Below are 24,057 nucleotides of genomic sequence, written 5' to 3'. Positions count from 1 at the left end.
GGTCTTAGGAAGAGTAGTTTTTAAACACACGTTTACTCTCCAAGATTGCCTAGACTAATTTCCATTATATACGCTACGCTGAATAGCCGTAGCACTCTTTCTCTATCGCTCATTGACAGACGTAGTCTTCTTGATTCTCAAGAGCTGGGTTATGTTGTCTCCGCAGGAGTAGGACTAGGCAGAAAGACAAAACGTTCTGGCTCCACCTTAGGGGCAGTCCCTGAGGGTATATCCTCCCTCTCTCTGCTACAGGGAATCAGTTTTTTTCTGTCTAGTCAGGAGTAAGGACCTAAGTTCCTTGCTGGGATCTTTTGGTCCTGGCAAGACTTTTTTCTTTAAGAAAAAGACATTTTTTAGGTAGTTTTTCTCCAGTGTTTTTCCTGTGAGATCTTCAAGCAAAAATGCCGGACTGGGCGACACTTGTGGTCACCCCAGCCGGCCTACGAGCGCGCGCAGACCATGGCATTGCGCTTGGTCGGCCGCGACACATTCAAGTAAGTATGCGGGGCCGGGCGATGGGCTGGATGTTGAGATCCAGTGGTCACCCCGGTTTCTGCCTACGAGCGCGTGCAGACCAGAGCTCCGCGCTGGGTCGGCCGCGACGGAGTCCCAGTGGAGGGACTGACCTTGCGAGTTAAAAGTCTCGCTTGGACGCCAGGAACCAGAGAGTCGAGGCGTCCGGAGTGGTCCACAAACCCCCACCCCGGTGGAGAGGGTATTGTGAAGAGAGGGTGCCTGTCGGTTCGGTATGGTGAGTAAACGTTCCCTTTTTTTCTTTCCTCGTTATGAGGCAGTATGAATTATGGGCCCCTCCATATATGGTCAGTATATATCTGATACTTACAAGTCCCCCTTGTAATACAGCATGTGTTTGTGGGAAGTGGACTTGGTTTGAGAGCTAACACTCTACCCAGCAGACTGTAACATTACAGCAGACATAGGAGGTATAATCCTACCTTATTTGTAGTGTATCTCCTGTAGATCCATATATCGCCTCTTAGCAGAGATGCAGGTGGATGTGCTGGGAAAACGATTTCGGCGGTCCGCCGCCATTTTGCCGTAGACCAAGTGCATGTATGTCCTCAGGTCACGCCGGCCGCCATGTTTTTGGAGTCTTATGTCTCTTCTATGGGGGCGGCCATGTTTCGTGAGCCCAGCTACCTCGTGGAGAGCTGGGAACGCCGGAAGGCGTACACAGGGGGCGGAGCCACGTCCTTCTACCCGGGAAAAAGCAACAGCTCCTTCCAGTCTGTAAAAGACAGATGCTGACTGCAGTTGGTTGGAAACTTCACTGCATCGGTTGGTGAGCCTTGGGGGTCCCTCTCTCTCTCTGTGGGATCGAGAAGCAGGTACTCTGAGGGGCGCTATTGCGCTAGGGGGAGACACACAAAAAAAAAAAAAAAAAGTTTTTTTGTTTTGCTGGCAAAGGTGTCCTGAATTAACATGGACCCTGCCACTCATGTATCTCCTCCGGATCCCCTCGAGGGGTCTGCAGGATCCTCCAGCACCCCACTGACAATTGAATCATTGTCAGCTATTATGGAAACTTTTGTGTCCCGGGTGGAAGTGGCTTGTCAGGGACAGGGCGCAAGAAAGCGACCCCCGCCTAACCCCTTATTATCTGAAACCTCGGATTCAGACTCTGAGCCTATTTCTGCAGTTGCAGGTACTTCATCTGGGATTGGTGTCTCGGGTCCTGTCTCTTCAGACAGCGAGGAGGATGTTTCGGCATCCGCCATAGCCCGAGAGGAAGCGTTGGTAAACGCACTCATTGTATCTGTTCAAGAAACCTTAAGGTTACAGGGTATTCCATCGGAAATAGCTGAAACTGAAATCCCTTTTGGGACTAAAAAACGCATCAAAGTGGCGAAGGTTTTTCCATTGCCCAAATGTTTTGGCAATCCAATCGAAGAAGAATGGTGTCTGCCAAAACGCACTTTTACTATTTCTAAACGCATTGACAGGCGTTATCCGTTTGAGGAAACCCTCATTAAGAAATGGACAGAACCACCTGTGGTGGATTCACCAATTGCTAGATTGAATAAAGCCACGGTTATTCCTCTAGAAGACGCTCCGTCTTTTAAAGATCCAGTGGATCGCAAGATAGAAGCTATGTCTCGCACCATGTTTTCCTTGATTGGATCAGCTTTCAGACCTATAATAGCTATTGGTCTGGTTTCGCAGGCTGTAACTGAATGGACCAAGTGGTTACGCCGGAACTTAGAAGAGGTCCCTCAGGCGGTATCAGATTTGTTGGAACAAATGATACAGGGGTTACAGTTTGTGTGTGATGCGGCGTTAGACGCCACTCCATTATTGGCGCGAGCATCAGTCTCAGCAGTGGTTCTCAGGCGTACACTGTGGCTAAAAGGTTGGTTAGCCGACCAAGGTTCCAAAAAAGCATTGGCTAATATCCCCTTTTTAGGAGAGCGTCTATTTGGAGCCAACTTAGATGAGATCATTAAGGATCTCACGGGTGGAAAGAGCACCTTTTTACCGCAAAATTTTAAAGGTAAAGGAACTCGTCAAAGATGAGGGCCTTCTTTTTCTGCTCACAAGAGGTTTTTTCGTCCCGCGGGTGAAAAAACTAAGTCCTCCAAAGCTCCTGCAGGAGGCGTCAGGGGTCGTTGGTCGGGCAAGCAAAAGCCCGCCCCCTCCAGACCTGAAGATAAACCGTCCAAAGCCTGAAGGTGCGCCCCCACCCATAACTGGGGTGGGGGGACGTCTTCGCCGGTTCCCGGATCCATGGCTTTCCAGAATCCCGGACAAATGGGTTTGCGAAGTCATAAGGTCAGGGTACAAGATCGAGTTTCGATCTCTCCCACCGGCGCGATTCTTCCCTTCCAATATCCGACTATCCCCGGATCGTTTAGAAGATCTGCGGAAAGCAGTCACAGATTTACTACAACAAGGAGTGGTAGTCCACGTTCCTTGGACAGAACGGTTTCAAGGGTTTTATTCAAACCTATTTACAATACCCAGGAAAGAGGGCAAAGTGCGTCCAATTCTGGACTTAAGAGCACTCAATTCTTTTGTCAACATAAGAAGATTCAGAATGGAGTCCATTCGCACAGTAGCAGCCTTCCTGCATCCAGGGGATGTCCTAGCGTCCATAGACATCAAGGACGCATATCTTCACATTCCCATTTTCGCAGGACATCAGCGGTTTCTACGCTTTTCCGTAGAAGAGAACCACTATCAGTTTGTGGCGTTACCTTTTCGGTCTCGCCACGGCTCCGCGGGTCTTCACGAAGGTGTTGGCCCCAATGTTGGCACTTCTGCGCCAAAGAGGCATATCGATCCTTGGTTACCTAGACGATCTTCTGCTTCATGCAGAGTCTCCTCAGACCTTGCTACAAAACATAGAAATTACTATGATTTCTTTACAGGAATTCGGGTGGCTGGTGAACCAGCAAAAGTCATTTCTGGTTCCCACCCAGAGGCTCGAATATCTGGGTCTAATTCTAGACACAGTCAGGACAAGAGTTTTTTCTTCCGGTAGGGAAACTCCGAAAGATTCAATCAGCAGTCCAGTTGTTACTATCCAACAGCTGGTCTTCTCTTCGAACTTGCATGAGGGTTCTGGGGTTGATGGTGGCTTCCTTCGAAGCAGTCCCATTTGCCCAGTCCCATACCCGAATTCTTCAGCAAGAGATTCTTCTCAGATGGAATCGGAATCCGGAATCCCTGGACAATCAGATCCGATTGAGCAAACAGACCAGAGAGTCTCTGGTCTGGTGGCTTCGGTCTCCGATGCTCAGCCAGGGAAGGTCATTTCTGCCAATATATTGGACGACAGTGACCACGGATGCCAGTCTATCCGGATGGGGAGGAATTCTCGGTCAGTTATCTGTCCAGGGACTTTGGTCCCCGGAAGAATCCAGGTTATCGATAAATGTATTGGAACTGAGAGCGATCAGACTTTGTCTGATTCACTGGACCGAGCAGCTCCAGGGCAGCCCGGTTCGGATCCAGTCGGACAATGCCACGGCCGTGGCTTATGTCAATCACCAGGGGGGCACCAAGAGTGTCCGAGCGGCCAAAGAAGTGGCTTGCATTCTTCGCTGGGCGGAACGATTTGTTCCAGCAATCTCTGCGGTGTTCATTCCGGGGGTGGAGAATTGGCAATTGGCAGGCAGATTATCTCAGCCGTCAGACTCTGGATCAGGGGGAATGGTCCCTCCATCCAGACGTTTTCCACCAGTTGTGCCTACGGTGGGGCACCCCGGATATGGATCTGTTGGCATCACGATTCAACAGGAAAGTTCAGAGATTCGTGGCTCGCTCCCGCGATCCTCTAGCAGAAACCGCAGACGCACTGATCGCCCCGTGGGGGCAATACCAGCTAATGTATGCCTTCCCTCCTCTCGCGTTACTGCCAAGACTTCTTCGCAGGATAGAGGAGGAAGGAATTCCAGTAATTCTGGTAGCTCCGGACTGGCCTCGTCGAGCTTGGTACGCCGACGTGGTCAGACTGGTGGCGGACGTCCCGTGGAGACTTCCTCTCAGGGAGGACCTACTGTCTCAGGGACCGATCTTCCATCCTGCTTTACGATCGCTGGCTTTAACGGCCTGGCTATTGAGACCCAGGTGCTGAAGGACAAAGGTTTGTCAGCTTCAGTTATTCCTACTCTAGTTGAAGCAAGGAAAGCGACTTCCAGAAAGATTTATCATCGCACATGGAAGTCCTACATTGCATGGTGTGAACCTTTGGGGTTCCGTCCTCGGTCTTATTCGATTAGTCGAATATTAGCTTTTCTGCAACAAGGGGTTGAGCAGAAACTGGCCTTGAGTACTATCAAGGGTCAGGTCTCAGCATTAGCTATCTTCTTTCAGAAGCCTTTGGCTACTCATTCCTTGGTGCGGAATTTCATCCAGGGGGTGCGACATCTGGCTCCGCCAGTGCACGCGCCGTTACCCCCCTGGGATCTTAATTTAGTGTTGTCGGTTCTTCAGAAACCTCCCTTTGAAGATATTAGGGAGATTCCTCTACCTATGTTGTCCCAGAAGGTGGCCTTCTTGGTGGCTATTACTTCTGCACGCAGGGTGTCAGAACTGGCCGCATTATCTTGTCGTTCACCATATCTGGTGGTTCATAGAGATAAGGTGGTTCTTCGTCCGAATCCATCCTTCCTACCAAAAGTGGTTTCAGAATTTCATCTGAATGAAGAAATTGTGTTACCTTCCCTGTGTCCTAAGCCCAGTCATCCTCGGGAGTTTGCTTTTCACTCCTTGGATGTGGTCCGGGCGATCAGGGTATACTTGAAAACGACAGACTCGTTTCGCAAGACGGATTCACTTTTTGTGATCCCGGATGGACCCAAAAAGGGGTTGCCTGCATCTGCCGCGACCATTTCCAGATGGATCAGACAGACGGTAGTACAGGCTTATTCTATTAAGGGTCGGGAGCCCCTGTTCCCTGTTAAGGCGCACTCCACTCGGGCGCTTAGTGCGTCATGGGCCTTTCGCCATCAGGCGTCAGTGGTCCAGGTGTGCAAGGCGGCTACCTGGTCGTCGGTGCATACCTTTACAAAACATTATAAAGTTGATGTAATGGCATCGTCTGATGCCTCGTTTGGCCGCAAGGTTTTGCAGGCCGCAATTTGAGGAGACCAGTGGTCTACCTCGAGGGTTTTTTTCCGTTGGAAATTTTTCTTTAGTCTCATTCTTTGTTTATAATGAGCCTTTAAAACTTCTAGTTTGGCACCGGTTGGGCCTTCTAGATTGGATTTGATTTTGTCAATCCCACCCCTCATTTGTGGCACTGCTTCTGGATGTCCCAGCTCTTGAGAATCAAGAAGACTACGCCTGTCAATGAGCGATAGAGAAAAATGGATTTTTGTAAGATCTTACCGTAAAATCCTTTTCTCTTAAGCTCATTGACAGACGTAGTACCCGCCCCTCTATCATTGAGTTGGGTTGGGTTAAATTCTCTGTTACTGCTTTAGAACAGAACTGATTCCCTGTAGCAGAGAGAGGGAGGATATACCCTCAGGGACTGCCCCTAAGGTGGAGCCAGAACGTTTTGTCTTTCTGCCTAGTCCTACTCCTGCGGAGACAACATAACCCAGCTCTTGAGAATCAAGAAGACTACGTCTGTCAATGAGCTTAAGAGAAAAGGATTTTACGGTAAGATCTTACAAAAATCCATTTATCCACCATCTCCAACATGGGGCGATGGGAAAAAGATCTTGAGGATTGGAGCAAAGCCTGGTCGAATATAGCAAAATGTTCCTTAGACTCAACATACAAGGTTCTCTAATGGTTACTGGGTCCCTGCTCACATAACTCATGTGAACCCAGATTCTAGTGATAGATGTTTCCAATGCTGTGGGCAACATGGTATGTCCTCCACGAATGGTCATGTCTGAGACTGGCTGTATTTTGGTATAATCTTTGGACTGCTTGAAACGCAAACATTCTTAACCCCTATGGATGCTAAGTTTGCTTTACTAAACTGCAGAATCCCAGGCCTCTTCTCTGATCAACAGAAATTGGCCACCTATGTATTTTTTGCGGCCAAACAGGTGATAGCCAAAGCCTAGAAGAAACCCTTGGTCCCCTTTCTGGAATCCAAAAGTTTGCATAACCACACTGTTGATTGATGAAAAAAATGTCTAGCATCCTTAGTGACTCTAACTTCAAATTTCTTAAAACCTGGGAACTGTGACTTAACTATGCATTTTCTCTTGTGAACCCTTCTAGTCTAAGCTGTCTTTAATTGGTTGTCCTAACCTGAGTCTGTGGAGAATTTACCCCACATCCCCCCCCCCTCCTTCCCTGTTGCTTTGCTTTCTTTCTCTCCCCTTCTTTTCCCACACCCTCCGCTTTTACTTTTTCCTCCCATGTCCTCCCATGTCCTTTATCTTACTCTACAGGGTGTGTTCTCCCCAAGATGATCTGACATCACTGGATTCTTGTTGCCGTCATACTAGTTCTATGGTCAGCCTTTCAGGGTGTTGACTTTAGCCATTCTGTTGGTATTTTCCAGAAATTACCATTATTCTATGTAACTGTTTTGTCCCCCTGCATGGGCACGTCTTATGAGGTTTTAATTTCCATTAAAATAAATAAAAATGATTTAACAGAAAGAATTGATAAACTGCACTGTATAAAACGTTTGCTTGCTTTTGGATTTATTACCACTTTAAGTCCTCACATACTGTATGTTATTTTACTTTCTTCACTACATAAGTATAACAGGTCTTCAAATGTTTTCCCTTTGTAGATCATGGAGGTTGCTGTAAAGTATAACAATTGCACTGAAAACTACTTTACTGAGCCTACTTTTCAAGAACATCTAGATCCCGTGTTAAAGTTATCCAAATCATTTCCATGCTGTAACACTGTTGTCCTTCCACAATGGCACTTTGTAGCCCAAGTTCACAATGTGTGTGAGCTGTGTGTTAATCAAACCAGGGGAGTCATCCTGAGTCACGTTGGCACACCCCACTGTAACTTCCTGGACATTGGAGCAGCCTTAGATTCTTTCTACCTCAAAGAACAATATTTTCTAGGCTTCATGTCTAGGATGAGAGAATGCAGCAACTTTCGAAGTACATACAGTCCCTATTACCACTATACGGCATGTTGTCAGACAGTTAATAGAGGACTTCTTGATGATTTAGCTTCCAATCAGGAGAATCTGCCTTTTGCACTCTCTTCCCATGGGAAGGACTCGAGCCAGAAATATCTATCCATAATGCCTCACATTGAGGAGAAGAGACAAGTTACTCCTGGCTATCGTATCCACAATGAGGATATTGCTGGCCTCAGGTGCAGGACCAACAAGACCTTAAATATGTATCTTTTGGATTCCAATTTATCCTGGTTGTATGCACAGAGACTAGGAGCCTCTGGATTTGATCAGGAAAAGAAGTTTGCTGCTATCATTGATCTGAAGGAAGAAATCCATTATATCATAGATCAAAGTAAGCCTCTCATCAGGCCTACTATAGGTAAGGAACTTTTAATAACTAGAATGTGTTTGTGTGAAATAGAAGATGTGCTTATGAAATAAGCGTACTTATGGCTGGCTTTTGCCAAATTGAGATTTCATTTCTGAGTCAGCAGAGTTCCGTTGAATCTCCCTTTTTGTCGTCTTATGTCTCTGAAGCAATTTTTTTTCAATGCTGTAATCTTTGTTGAGAAGAGGCGACTTTCAGCATGAAAGACCAAGGGCAGGTTTGTAGTGATGAATTGGTATTCGATTAGGGCATTAAACTGATATTAATGTACATTGTTTCCTGAATTAAATGTAGATGGTTTCAGATCAAAAGGTTACTTGAACATTAACTTTTGCGGTTAAAGCGGAGTTCCGGGGAAAAAAAATTTTAGGCTAAAAATACCCCTGGGACAGTCAGGGCTAGTGCATTTAAGCAACGATAGCCTCTGAACTGTCCCCTGTTTCACTTACCTGTAAGAAGAAATACTTACCTTGAAAATGTCTTGTCCAGCGCTGCCATCTCGGGTGTGGGCAGCTGAAGCCGGAGCATCCCTCTTCGTGTCCTATTTGGTGACGTCGGAGTCCCAGAATGCCCTGCTTGTCACTTCCGGGGCAGGCGCGTCATCCCTCCATAGCTTCTGCGCATGCCCAGAAGCTGTTCAGCAGGGAATTCCGCTCCTGCACCGGAAGTAACGAGTGACTCCAGTGCAGGCGCATTGACTCCTGGGATTGATGACGCTCATCTCCCAGGAGTCAATGCAAGGAGGAAGTAACGTTGTGTGCCGTTTCCGCAGAGGGAGGAAGGAAGGTAAGTATATTTCTCTATCGCTCATTGACAGACGTAGTCTTCTTGATTCTCAAGAGCTGGGTTATGTTGTCTCCGCAGGAGTAGGACTAGGCAGAAAGACAAAACGTTCTGGCTCCACCCTAGGGGCAGTCCCTGAGGGTATATCCTCCCTCTCTCTGCTACAGGGAATCAGTTTTTTTCTGTCTAGTCAGGAGTAAGGACCTAAGCTCCTTGCTGGGATCTTTTTGGTCCTGGCAAGATTTTTTCTTTAGAAAAAATATTTTTAGGTAGTTTTTTCTCCAGTGTTTTTCCTGTGAGATCTTCAAGCAAAAAACGCCGGACTGGGCGACACTAGTGGTCACCCCAGCCGGCCTACGAGCGCGCGCAGACCATTGCATTGCGCTTGGTCGGCCGCGACACATTCAAGTAAGTATGCGGGGCCGGGCGACGGGCTGGATGTTGAGATCCAGTGGTCACCCCGGTTTCTGCCTACGAGCGCGTGCAGACCAGAGCTCCGCGCTGGGTCGGCCGCGACGGAGTCCCAGTGGAGGGACTGACCTTGCGAGTTAAAAGTCTCGCTTGGACGCCAGGAACCAGAGAGTCGAGGCGTCCGGAGTGGTCCACAAACCCCCACCCCGGTGGAGAGGGTATTGTGAAGAGAGGGTGCCTGTCGGTTCGGTATGGTGAGTAAACGTTCCCTTTTTTCTTTCCTCGTTATGAGGCAGTATGAATTATGGGCCCCTCCATACATGGTCAGTATATATCTGACACTAAAAGTCCCCCTTGTAAATACAGTATGTGTTTGTGGGAAGTGGACTTGGTTTGAGAGCTAACACTCTACCCAGCAGACTGTAGCATTACAGCAGACATAGGAGGTATAATCCTACCTTATTTGTAGTGTATCTCCTGTAGATCTATCAATCGCCACTCAGCAGAGATGCAGGTGGATGTGCTGGGAAAAACGATTTCGGCGGTCCGCCGCCATTTTGCCGTAGACCAGGTGCATGCATGTCCTCAGGTCACGCCGGCCGCCATGTTTTTGGAGTCTAATGTCTCCTATATGGGGGCGGCCATGTTTCATGAGCCCAGCTACCTCGTGGAGAGCTGGGAACGCCGGAAGGCGTACACAGGGGGCGGAGCCACGTCCTTCTACCCGGGAAAAAGCAACAGCTCCTTCCAGTCTGTAAAGACAGACGCTGACTGCAGTTGGTTGGATACTTCACTGCATCGGTTGGTGAGCCTTGGGGGTCCCTCTCTCTCTCTGTGGGATCGAGAAGCAGGTACTCTGAGGGGCGCTATTGCGCTAGGGGGAGACACATAAAAAAAAAAAAAAATTTAAAAAAAAAAAAGAGGTATTTTTTATTTAAAAAAAAAAAAAAAAGTTTTTTGTGTTTTCTGGCAAAGGTGTCCTGAATTAACATGGACCCTGCCACTCATGTATCTCCTCCGGATCCCCTCGAGGGGTCTGCGGGATCCTCCAGCACCCCACTGACGATTAAATCATTGTCCGCTATTATGGAAGCTTGTGTCCCAGGTGGAAGTGGCTTGTCAGGGACAGGGCGCAAGTAAGCGACCCCCGCCTAACCCCTTATTATCTGAAACCTCGGATTCAGACTCTGAGCCTATTTCTGCAGTTGCAGGTACTTCATCTGGTATTGGTGTCTCGTGTACTGTCTTTTCAGACAGTGAGGAGGATGTTTCGGCATCAGCCATAGCCAGAGAGGAAGCGTTGGTAAACGCACTCATGGTATCTGTTCAAGAGACCTTAAGATTACAGGGTATTCCGTCAGAAATAGCTGAAACTGAAATCCCTTTTGGGACTAAAAACGCATCTAGTGGCGAAGGTTTTTTCCATTGCCCAAATGTTTTGGCAATCCAATCAAAGAAGAATGGAGTCTGCCAAAACGCATTTCTACTATTTCTAAACGCATTAACAGGCGTTATCCGTTTGAGGAAACCCTCATTAAGAAATGGACAGAACCACCTGTGGTCAATTCACCAATTGCTAGATTGAATAAAGCCACGGTTATTCCTCTAGAAGACGCTCCGTCTTTTAAAGATCCAGTGGATCGCAAGATAGAAGCTATGTCTCGCACCATGTTTACCTTGATTGGATCAGCTTTCAGACCAATAATTGCTATTGGTCTGGTTTCGCAGGCTGTAACTGTATGGACCAAGTGGTTACGCCGGGACCTAGAAGAGGTCCCTCAGGCGGTATCAGATTTGTTGGAACAGATGATACAGGGGTTACAGTTTGTGTGTGATGCGGCGTTAGACGCCACTTCATTATTGGCGCGAGCATCTGTCTCAGCGGTGGTTCTCAAGCGTACACTGTGGCTAAAAGGTTGGTTAGCCGACCAAGGTTCCAAAAAAGCATTGGCTAATTTCCCCTTTTTAGGAGAGCGTCTATTTGGAGCCAACTTAGATGAGATCATTAAGGATCTCACGGGTGGAAAGAGCACCTTTTTACCGCAAAATTTTAAAGGTAAAGGAACTCGTCAAAGACGAGGGCCTTCTTTTTCTGCTCACAAGAGGTTTTTTTTTTTCGTCCCGCGGGTGAAAAAATTAAGTCCTCCAAAGCTCCTGCAGGAGGCGTCAGGGGTCGTTGGTCGGGCAAGCAAAAGCCCGCCCCCTCTAGACCTGAAGATAAACCGTCCAAAGCCTGAAGGTGCGCCCCCCACCCATAACTGGGGTGGGGGGACGTCTTCGCCGGTTCCCGGATCCATGGCTTTCCAGAATCCCGGACAGATGGGTTTGCGAAGTCATAAGGTCAGGGTACAAGATCGAGTTTCGATCTCTCCCACCGGCGCGATTCTTCCCTTCCAATAGCCGACTATCCCCGGATCGTTTAGACGATCTGTGGAGAGCAGTCACAGATTTACTACAACAAGGAGTGGTAGTCCACGTTCCTTGGACAGAACGCTTTCAGGGGTTTTTATTCAAACCTATTTACAATACCCAGGAAAGAGGGCAAAGTGCGTCCAATTCTGGACTTAAGGGCACTCAATTCTTTTGTCTACATAAGAAGATTCAGAATGGAGTCCATTCGCACAGTAGCAGCCTTTCTGCATCCAGGGGATGTCCTAGCGTCCATAGACATCTAGGACGCATATCTTCACATTCCCATTTTCGCAGGACATCAGCGGTTTCTACGTTTTTCCGTAGAAGAGAACCACTATCAGTTTGTGGCGTTACCTTTCGGTCTCGCCACGGCTCCGCGGGTCTTCACGAAGGTGTTGGCCCCAATGATGGCACTTCTGCGCCAAAGAGGCATATCGATTCTAGGTTACCTAGACGATCTTCTGCTTCATGCAGAGTCTCCTCAGACCTTGCTACAAAACATAGAAATTACTATGATTTCTTTACAGGAATTCGGGTGGCTGGTGAACCAGCAAAAGTCATTTCTGGTTCCCACCCAGAGGCTCGAATATCTGGGTCTAATTCTAGACACAGTCAGGACAAGAGTTTTTCTTCCGGTAGGGAAACTCCGAAAGATTCAATCAGCAGTCCACCAACAGCTGGTCTTCCCTTCGGACTTGCATGAGGGGTCTGTAGGTTGATGGTGGCTTCCTTCGAAGCAGTCCCATTTGCCCAGTCCCATACCCGAATTCTTCAGCAAGAGATTCCTCTCAGATGGAATCGGAATCTGGAATCCCTGGACAATCAGATCCGATTGAGCAAACAGACCAGAGAGTCTCTGGTCTGGTGGCTTCGGTCTCCGATGCTCAGCCAGGGAAAGTCATTTCTGCCAATATATTGGACGACAGTGACCACGGATGCCAGTCTATCCGGATGGGGAGGAATTCTCGGTCAGTTATCTGTCCAGGGACTTTGGTCCCCGGAAGAATCCAGGTTACCGATAAATGTATTGGAACTGAGAGCGATCAGACTTTGTCTGATTCACTGGACCGAGCAGCTCCAGGGCAGCCCGGTTCGGATCCAGTCGGACAACGCCACGGCCGTGGCTTATGTCAATCACCAGGGGGGCACCAAGAGTGTCCGAGCGGCCAAAGAAGTGGCTTGCATTCTTCGCTGGGCGGAACGATTTGTTCCAGCAATCTCTGCGGTGTTCATTCCGGGGGTGGAGAATTGGCAGGCAGATTATCTCAGCCGTCAGACTCTGGATCAGGGGGAATGGTCCCTCCATCCAGACGTTTTCCACCAGTTGTGCCTACGATGGGGCACCCCGGATATGGATCTGTTGGCATCTCGATTCAACAGGAAAGTTCAGAGATTCGTGGCTCGCTCCCGCGATCCTCTAGCAGAAACCGCAGACGCACTGATCGCCCCGTGGGGGCAATACCAGCTAATGTATGCCTTCCCTCCTCTTGGGTTACTGCCAAGACTTCTTCGCAAGATAGAGGAGGAAGGAATTCCAGTAATCCTGGCAGCTCCGGACTGGCCTCGTCGAGCTTGTTACGCCGACTTGGTCAGACTGATGGCGGACGTCCCGTGGAGACTTCCTCTCAGGGAGGATCTACTGTCTCAGGGACCGATCTTCCATCCTGCTTTACGATCGCTGGTTTTAAACGGCCTGGTTATTGAGACCCAGGTGCTGAAGGACAAGGGATTGTCAGCTTCAGTTATTCCTACTCTAGTTAAAACAAGGAAAGCGACTTCCAGAAAGATTATCATCGTACATGGAAGTCTTATATTGTGTGATGTGAGTCCCTTGGGTTCCATCTACATCTTTATTCGGTAGTCCGAATATTGGCTTTCTGCAACAGGGAGTTGAGCAGAAGCTGGCCTTGAGTGTTATCAAGGGTCTGGTTTCAGCATTTGCTATCTTCTTTCAGAAGCTTTTGTCTACTCATTCCTTGGTGCGGAATTTCATCCAGGGGGTGCGACACCTGGCTCTGCCAGTGCACGCGCCGTTACCATCCTGGGATCTTAATTTGGTGCTGTCGGTTCTTCAGACACCTCCCTTTGAAAATATCAGGGAGATTCCCTTGCCTACTTTATCCCAGAAGGTGGTCTTCTTGGTGGCTATCACTTCTGCACGCAGGGTGTCAGAACTGGCTGCATTATCCTGTTGTTCCCCAGATCTGGTGGTTCATAGGGATAAGGTTCTTCATCCGAATCCATCCTTCCTTCTAAGGTGGTTTCAAAGTTTCATTGAATAAGGACAGTGTATTGTCCTTCCTATGTCCTTAGCCCAATCATCCTCGAGAATTTGCATGGCATTCCGTGGATGTAGTTCGGGCGATCAGGATATACTTGAATACTACGGATTCAATTTGTAAGACGGATTCACTGTTTGTGATCACGGATGGCCCTAAGAAGGGGTTGCCTGTTCTGCTGCGACCATCTTTAGATGGATCAGACAGACGGTGGTATAGGCTTATTTTATCTAAGGGTCGGGATCCCCCGTTCCCTGTTAAAGGCGCATTCTACTCGGGCGCTTAGAGTTTCCTGGACCTTCCGCCATCAGGCGTCAGTGGTTCAGGTTTTCAAGGCGACTGTTTTAGTAGTCGGTTCATACCTTTACAATATTGTATAAGGTTTATGTGATGGCATCGTCAGATGCCTCTTCTGGCCGCAAGGTTCCTGCAGGCCACTGTTTGAGGAGACTGTTGGTCTACCTCGAGGATTTGTGGGGTAGGTCTCATCTGTTTTCTCGATGAGTCCTTTGATACTTCTGGTTGGCTCCGGTTGGGCCTTCTAGATTGGATTTTGATTCTGTCAATCCCACCCCTCATTTTGTGGCACTGCTTCTGGATGTCCCAGCTCTTGAGAATCAAGAAGACTACGTCTGTCAATGAGCGATAGAGAAAAATGGATTTTTGTAAGATCTTACCGTAAAATCCTTTTCTCTTAAGCTCATTGACAGACGTAGTACCCGCCCCTCTATCATTGAGTTGGGTTGGGTTAAATTCTCTGTTACTGCTTTAGAACAGAACTGATTCCCTGTAGCAGAGAGAGGGAGGATATACCCTCAGGGACTGCCCCTAGGGTGGAGCCAGAACGTTTTGTCTTTCTGCCTAGTCCTACTCCTGCGGAGACAACATAACCCAGCTCTTGAGAATCAAGAAGACTACGTCTGTCAATGAGCTTAAGAGAAAAGGATTTTACGGTAAGATCTTACAAAAATCCATTTTTTCATTAAAAACAAGGTAAGTTTTTAAGCTAGCGGATGGTGCAAACTTCATTTTTAGGTTGGAACTCCGCTTTAATTTTTTTTTCATTGTTAGGATAAATGCTAAGGATTAAAGGGATCTTAAACCCAAAAGCAAACATTTTATTATAATTGCAGCTTACCAGTTCTTAGATGTGATGGCGGCATTCGTTTTCATTTTAAGGCTTTCTTTCATTTTTACCTGGCCACAACCGATCTAATGGTTGGTAAGCTGCAATATTTAACATTTTTTATTTTAGGTTTAATACCACTTCAAGTTTTAGGGTTGGATCAACCACTTCCTGCCCAGTCTATTTTCAAATGACGGCTGGGCAGGACATTTGGTGCTCCGGTCGGAAATCGTGTGACATTCTCCTGGAACGCGCCCCACGGGCCACGCTGTGGTACGATCTGTCATCGACTCTGTCCACTGAACACAACTGATGATTGATCAGTGTACCCGCACCATTTGATCCCTGTGACTAATCACAATACAATACACAATGAATGAATCCGTTTTATTCCATAAAAATGGTTGCTTATACCAGTAAAATTCACTGATATAAGCAATCATAATGTGTAAAAAAAAAAAAAAAAAACCTGATCACTTCCCTAGTAAAGTGTTAATATGGTAACACTGTATTGCTCTGGTCACAGTGTGCTAAAAAAAAAACATACTATAATAAGTCCGTGTCCCTGATCACCGCCATACCAGATATATGATTGGTACTGCACTAGTGACCATATAAAGAAAAACAATTGACAAAAAATCACAACTTCAAAAAGCTCACTATGCCCCTTACTAAATACCTTGGTCGGTCTACTTTCGAAAAAGGGGTAATTTCAAGGGTATTTGTACTGTCCAGGTGTTTTGGGGCCTCAAAGAAATAATATAGGTCATCAGTACGTCAGGATTGAAAAATGTTTATATATATATATATATATATATATATATATATATATATATATATATATACTGCTCAAAAAGTTTAAAAGTTTTTATCAGAGTATATCATCAAGTCAATTAAACTCCTGGGATATTGATCTGGTCAGTTAAGTAGCAGAGGGGGTTGGTAATCAGTTTCAGCTACTTTGGTGTTAATTAAATTAACAGGTGCACTAGATGGGCAACAATGAGACAACCTCCAAAACAGGAGTGGTTTTACAGGTGGAGGTCACTGCCTTTTTTTTTCCCTACTCATCTTATTTTACTCTTTTTCAATAGTTTTGTATTTGACTAGGGTCAGTATCACTGCTGGAAGCATGAGGCGATACCTGGACCCTATAGAGGTTGCATAGGCAGTCCAACTCCTCCAGGATGGCACATCAATACGTGCGGTGATCAAATACCACCAAAAGAAAGCTCTATTTGTGGGAAAAAAATTACATAAATTTGGTTTAGGTAGTGTTGCATGACCGTGCAATTGTCATTCAAAATGCAACAGCGCTAAAAGCTGAAAATTGGCCTAGGCAGGAAGGGGGTGAAAGTGCCCGGTATTGAAGTGGTTAAAAAGTGTTCCTTTAATTTTTTTGAGCAATGTATAAATAAATACACACACACACCATAGTTTGTGGGCTCTATAACATTCCTACAGACTATATATAATATACACTGATTTGGGTTAGCTTCACCAAAGAAATGTAGCAGAATACATTTTGGCCTAAATTTATGAAGAAAGAATATTTATTTGCAAAATGGTATAACAGAAATGAAGAAATATGCATTTTTTTTTCAAAATTTTCCGCCTTAGTGATATATTCTGTTCATACAAAAATATACAAAAATATTTTTTTTACAATTTAACAAATTGCATCAAATATTGAACATTTACAATTCAAGGATCTATACATTTGTATGTTCCTGACCTTAGCAATTTGCATCAATAACATGACTTACATGACAACTTTGAGAGCCTGAATCAAATGGCCAATTGGTGCATGTTTAAAGTGCATAAAGTAGGGTGTATTTGTTGTATGCCAGACAGTTTCCTAAAAATCTAAATAATGTATTATAAGATTCAGCCAATATGACTTTCCGTAATTGAAGCTAACAAAAACAACTAGAAAACACATAAAATTACTTACTATGGCGGTCAGAGAAACACATTGAAACACAAAGGTCAAGGAGAGGAGACCGTTTTCTAAGTGCAGAATAAATCCGCAAAAGGAGGGTGCCAACAGATGTAACAAGCTGTCCTACGATAGAATGGCATAGGAGGTAAGTATATGGAAGATTAACACAAGCTATTAAGCCTTAGGTAACAAAAAATAATCCAAAAGGATGTAAATACCTTGTAATTAAATGACTATCAATGTCCAACAAAGGGGGGGGGTAGAGACTAGGCTGCGGGTCTCACAGATTATTAGTAGACACCAGATATCGATAATAGTGCCAGAAAACAGAGCCCCCAAATCAGTCTAATGGCTGTTTCACATCCACAAGTATATCTGTGACAATAGAAACAAAAGCTACTTGTAAAAACAAGGATCCAAAGATATAGCTTCCCATATTACCAATAGCCTCATGCCTACCTGTCCGATGTGCACCATCTCTTTGGCCATAAGCATTACAGGAGCGACCAGCTAGAGTTTAAATACCTATAAGATGCCGGGTTATGACATCCTCACTCTGTGCCACGTCAATCCACGGCTATCGTCCATTCAATAAGGATAATAGCTGGCCCATCGTTGCCATCACGGCAAGTCCTGCCGGCCATCCATTTCGATCATACGGCAAGGAGGACAAGATAAGCACCGCAGATGCAATCATCCACTTGGAGCGTCCCATAGCAAATCGTGCATGTGCAGTAGTTACAGAGGGCGTGCTACTGCATACACGATGACGGCTTGGCTGACAGCTGATCACGTGGTAAGGGGCCAGGACCGGCTCCTTACTCTGATCTGTAATCAGCCGAGTCTCATGGACTCCCTGAACAAGCCACTCGCACCCCGCAGGGAGCGGGCAAGCAGCTCATGCACGGGAGGGCGTAAATGGACTCCCTCCTGGCAATTTAGGCCCGTGCTGTATCTGCCTTTCAGCTATAGTGTGGGCAGGAACAGGTTAACGTTTCATTCAGACCTGGTGCATTTGTGGCATTAAGGTTGTAGATCCACTTTGCTTCACGTTGGAATATTTTTCTATCAAAATCCCCTCCCCTGGGGTCCTCCAGGACTTGCTCCAGGATAGTGAAAATGCACCAGGTCTGAATGAAACGTTGAGTTCTAAAACCTTTCTGTAGATTTTGGTATGTTCCAACTAAACTGAGGGTTAAGTTATCTCCTCTTGTGTCAGTTAATAATGGATTATATCAAATGTTGTTTGCATTATTCACTAATATGCGACTATGGATAGGGATCTGTATGTCTAGGATTTTGGCCATGTGTTCGGTGTCTTTACATGATGGTGATTGACACTTGGGACCATTAACCCTTTTTTTTTTTTTTTTTTGTTTGTTTCATAAGATTTTATTGCAAACGATGAGTTGTACAAGGAACAAAAGTACAGGCTAAGATAAAAGGGTACAAACATAGCGCATGTAAAGAGAACCTTTGTGCACATCTAACAAATTCCAACTGAGTTTATCATATGCATCAGACCAAGTACTCTAAAGAGATACAATAGTTGGCTCACAAATTAACTGATTAGTTGGGTGTGCGACTTCAGGAACACATCTGGGGCACTCGCCCATAGTTATACGTCGCCCACCACAGATAAAACTTCAATGTGAATGTGAGCTGAGTGAAGCATCCGTTTGATAAGATGATTAGGAAGAGAAAGAGATTAGAAAAGAAAAGTAGACAGTAGGAAAAGAAGAGAGGGTGAGAGAAAGAGAGGGGAGAAAGATAGAGAAAAAAAAAAGGAAGGGGAGAATGAAAAGAGGGAAGGGTAGAAGGTGGGGACAGGAGATTGGGGTGGGAAGGGGTAAAATGATGAACATCAAATGGGTAACAGGGAAGGAAGTCTAGAACTCCTAAGGGGGCACACTGAAAGTCACTCTCTGTTTACACACTCTTAAAGGAACGGGTATTCTGCTGACTCTGTATGCCAACCAGCAATACCAGATTTTGGTGAAAGTAGATATTTTGTCCTGTGCTATGTTGTTAAACGTCTTGCCCATGTTAAAGTAGGCCCCTGAGTAGTCAAAAAGTGATGAATTTGAAAATAAGTCCAGTGTGAGAGTTTGCGTGGAGAGATTAGAGATTCTAAGGCTTCCTTAGAACCCTTACGGAAAAAAATGCATTGCAAGTACCTCTCAGTGGGACCAGCCATTCTGTAAGAATGTAAATGTCATGCCTGGCTGGAATGTGGGATTGTGACGTAAAGGTGTCAAAGGACCTCTATGTGATGTCTCACGAGAAGAATTACCAGAGAGGGACTGGTGGTGAAATATTAGCAGGGGCCCTATCAGGGGATGTGATTTAGCCTCAATGAGTACTGTACTCCATTCAAGCCATGGTAAGAGTTGTAAGGGAAGATCATTCTGTGAGTCTTCAAGGTTGACCTTACCCTTAATGTGCTTGTGAATACTCCAGTCTACCAGTCTGGCTAGAAGAGATGCCTTGTAGTAACCATGCAGGTCAGGGAAGCCCAGACCCCCTTTGTTCTTGGGAGCAACTAAACGGATAAACTTTATCCTGGGGGGTTCCCGCTACCAGATGAATTGAGAGCATTCTCTTTGGTATATTTAGAAGAATGTTTGGGGTACCTGAATAGGAACGGTCTGCAAGATGTATAATATGTGGGGGAGTAGTGTCCTCTTAGAGCAGCTCCACCAAACCAGGATGTGTTGAGGGAGTTCCAGGAGCGCATGGCCTTACACCTACCCTCCAGAATGTTCAAATGATTTTGCCGGTACAGTTTTGATAGGTTATGGGGGATTTTAATCCCCAGATAGTTCAAGGCATCGGGGGACCCGTGGAATGGGAAATTGGACTGGCAGCGTTTGACCTCATCCTTCGGAAGAGTTTTGTTTTAGAGCCCTGGATTTGCCATAGTTGATCTTTAGGTTGGAGGGGTTCCTAAATTGTTCTAGGTCATTAAGGAGGTTGGGCAATGAGATGTGAGGGTTTGATAGAAACAAGAGCATGCCGTCTATGAAGGCGGTTATTTTGTATTTAATGCCATGGGCCGTAATTCCACGGATGTTTGAGTTTGAGCATAGTTTAAGAAAGGTTCAAGGGTAAGGATAAAGAGTATAGGGCAGGGGTACCTAAATAAAATTCATGGGGGTCCGGTCGGAAAATTTTTCTTCCAGTGGAGGTCCGGGTGTCATATTGGTGCTATAACTCTACATGATATCCTCCACATCGCAGCCTCTCATGCACGTCACAGTGCCCACACACAAACACCCCTTTAGGGCCCACACACATATGCTTTGTCTTTTTTTTTTATCCCCTTTTACATCAGTGGCCTCAGCCCCCCCCCCCCTTTACATCAGACCCCCTTTTACATCAGTATCTTCAGTAGCCCCCTTCACACCCCCCCCCTTTTACATCAGACTGTCTCATCACAGACCCCCCCGATCACAGACTGACCCTTTACCGATCCCCATCACAAGCTGACCCATCACGGAACCCCCTAGTCACAGACTGACCCATCTCAGACCCCGGATGACAGAACCCCCCCGAATCACAGACTGACCCATCAGAGACCCCCTTCCCAGACTGCCCACCATAGACTAACCTATTACAGACCCCCCACCCCAGGCGGACCTATCACAGACCAACCTATCACAGAACCCCCCCCCCAATCACAAACCCCCCCCCCAATCACAGACTGACCCATCACACACCCCCCACCCCAGACTGACCTATCACAGACCCACCTATCAGAGAACCCCCCAATCGCAGACCCCCATCACAGTCCTCTCTCGATATTAAACTGTTCTTTTCATAACAGCACAGCACTCCCCCCCCTACCCACAGAGCCCTACCTTATTCCCACAAGATGGAATCACAGCAGCCCTGGACAGAGGGCGGTACTTTGGACGGTAAAGGTGGGTGATTGATTGCTGGGACCGCCCCACTGCCTAGAAACCAATCACCCGCTTCTTAACATTAAAAGTCCTGCCCTTAGTTCAGAGCACCCGTGCTTCTTGTGTGAATAAGACAGGCAGTGTGGGGAGGGGGGGGGGGCATGCATGATATTATGGAAGGGACAGATCTGCCCTGCCTGCAATGCTGTGAACATAGCGGAAGGCGTGGCGGCGACAGGACAGGACACACAGGGAACTACTTTGCGAGGCTGCTCTCCGGGTAGGAAGGTTACTGGGGCTGGAAGTGGATGCAGGCTGCCATTTAGTGACAGCTGGTATAGGAGAACGAGGGCATCCCTGCCTCGTTCCATTTGACAGCTGGTGACAATTGACGTGGACTCTCGCATAAGGGTTGGAGTAAAGCACTTGGATATTATTACACATACCAGGCAGAAGCCCGATTACTTTTAAGAGTCACCGCCAAATAATCCCAAGCCACCCTGTCGAACGCCTTCTCAGTGTCAAGTGATAGGAAGAAACCTTGCTTATTTTGTGATATCAGCCAGTAATGAAGGTTCAAAGCTTTGATAGTGTTATCGGAGCCTCTCGTCCAGGGTTGAAACCTGCCTGATCAAGAGAGACAAGTCATCATTTTTATTCATGTTGTCCAACTCCAAGCTGTATAAAGTTAAATGCTGATTGTATTTAGACATATCCGGTGATGTGTAATGAGGGAGGGTGTGGCCTAAGGAGATCCACACCCTATTTGCAGGTGTGCATAATTATTAGGCAGTTTCTTTTCCTCAGGCAGAATGGGCCAATTAACGGACTCTAAAAAGTCTTTCACAGGGATGCAGCACTCTTGAAATTGCTAAGATATTGGGGCGTGATCACAGAACCATCAAATGTTTTGTTGCAAATAGTCATCAGGGTCGCAAGAAACGTGTTGGAAAAAAAAAAAAGGTGCAAATTGACTGCCAAAGATTTTAGAAGAATCAAATGTGAATCTACCAGGAACCCATTATTCTCCAGTGCTGTCATATTCCAGAACTGCAACCTACTTGAGTGCCCAAAAGTACAGGGTGCTTAGTGCTCAGAGAAATGGCCATGGTAAGGAGGACTGAAACCCAACCACCACAGAATAAGACACATAAGTTGAAACTTGAAGACTAGGCCAAGAAATATCTAAAGACAGATTTTTCAAAGGTTTTATGGACTGATGAGATGAGTGACTCTTGACGGACCAGATGGATGGGCCGGGGGCCTGGATCAGTAACGGCACACAGCTCCACTTCGACCCAGATGCCAGCAAGGTGGAGGTGGGGTACTAGAATTAAAGATGAGCTAGTTTAACCTTTTGGGGTTGAGGATGGACTCAAAATCAACTCCCAAACCTCCTGCCAGTTTTTAGAAGACACTTTATTCAAGGGGAGATGGATTACGGAGTCTTGAATCAATAATCTATGTGAGCAGAAAAAACACCACCGATGGAAAGGGTGATGGGTATCGTAGATGAAAAGGTGACCAAGATGTTCCTACTTCACACCCAAAGTGGATATCAAAATCTGCTCCCAGAATAAAGTGACCACTAGACTATAGGTGGTCTCATCTGGCACAGGGAAGTGGGTCTCCCTCAAACCATGCAACCTGGAACCACTCAAGGGACTTGATACAATCTCCATGCCTATTTATTCCAACAGGTGACAGTCCTCTTTCTCCCTTTTAAACACCCTGAAAAGATGCTATATTTATGCAGGACAATGCTCCATCACATGCATTGAAGTACTCGAAGGCTAACCAGTAAAGGCCTTAAAGATGAAAGAATAATGACATGGCCCCCTTCCTCACCTGACCTAAATTCTATTGAGAACTTGTGGGCCCTTCTTAAATGGGATATTTATGGTGAAGGTAAACAGTACACCTCTCTGAAACAGTGTCTGGGAGGCTGTGGTTGATTGTCAACAAATCAAGAAACTTGACAGATTCAATGAATGGAAGGCTTATGACTGTTCTTGAAAAGAAGGGGGACTTTATTGGTCACTGATTTTTTTTTTTTTTTTTTTTGACGTAACTTCCCGGCTTACCAAACCACCTACGTTACTTCCTGTCTCTCGGAGGAACGCATGAGAAACGGTGTTCCAGGAAGCACGTTACGATTGTTTTACTGCAACTTGTATACTTTCGTCTTGTAAGTAATTCTTCCACTTGTGCTAATAAATTATATTTTAGCAGTACCTCACTATGATTTGTTTATTTCATTTGGGCTGAGCCCACTAAGGAAGAGTCACTTGCAAGTGAGTAAGCGTTTATTGCTGGATGGTACCCAGACTGCATATGATTCCATACTCCCAATTAAGGCTGCATATGACCCTGAGAGATCTTTATCTCTGGTGAGTAGGGGTGCAAGAGGGGAGTGTGGTACCTTTTGCACTGATGAGCACCTTCCAGCACTAAGAAAATAAGCACCCTCTTTGTGCACATTGGCACGGTTTTGGACTTTCCTATAGACTGTTAAACACTTTATGAATGGTTTCGTTTTTTTGAGCACTTAGTGCATTTCTTTGCACACATATATCTTTGCACTAAAATATAAATGTGGAACTATTGCATTTAGCACTTTCTATCTATATATATATAATATATATATATATATATAGTTGTGCTCATAGGTTTACATACCCTGGCAGAATTTATGATTTCTTGGCCAGTTTTCCAAGAATATGAATAACACAAAACTTTTCTTTCACTCATAGTTAGTTTTTGGCTAAAACCATTTATTATCAATTAACTGTGTTTACTCTTTTTAAATCATAATGACAACAGAAACTATCCAAATGACCCTGATCAAAAGTTTACATACCCTAGTGATTTTGGCCTGATAACATGCACACAAGTTGACACAAAGGGGTTTGAATGGCTATTAAAGGAAACCATCCTCACCTGTGATCTGTTTGCTTGTAATTAGTGTATGTGTATAAAAGGTCAATGATTTTCTGGACTCCTGACAGACCCTTGCATCTTTTATCCAGTGCTGCACTGACGTTTCTGGATTCTGAGTCATGGGGAAAGCAAAAGAATTGTCAAAGGATCTGCGGGAAAATGTAGTTGAAAATGTATAAAACAGGAAAGGGATATAAGGTATCCAAGCAATTGAGATTGCCAATCAGCAGTGTTCAAACTCTAATCAAGAAGTGGAAAATGAGGGGTTCTGATGAAACCAAACCACGGTCAGATA

At 45.9% G+C, this 24,057-nt stretch overlaps 1 protein-coding gene across 1 annotated transcript in view; it reads left to right on the top strand.

Moving 5' to 3' along the window:
* The window catches only part of TXNDC11 (thioredoxin domain containing 11), a 158,342-nt gene that overhangs the window by 101,447 nt on the left and 32,838 nt on the right, over nucleotides 1–24,057 (top strand). Inside the window, exon 8 of the mRNA XM_082262319.1 lies at nucleotides 7,229–7,958. Coding sequence (XP_082118445.1) covers nucleotides 7,229–7,958 — 730 coding nt within the window. The remainder of the gene's footprint in view (nucleotides 1–7,228; nucleotides 7,959–24,057) is intronic.

This window comes from Pelophylax lessonae (assembly GCF_965119305.1).
Source record: "Pelophylax lessonae genome assembly, chromosome: 6".
Classification (NCBI taxonomy): Eukaryota; Metazoa; Chordata; class Amphibia; order Anura; family Ranidae; genus Pelophylax; species Pelophylax lessonae.
The sequence above is the reverse complement of the archived record's forward strand: the minus strand, read 5'-3'. Positions and strand labels throughout refer to the sequence as shown.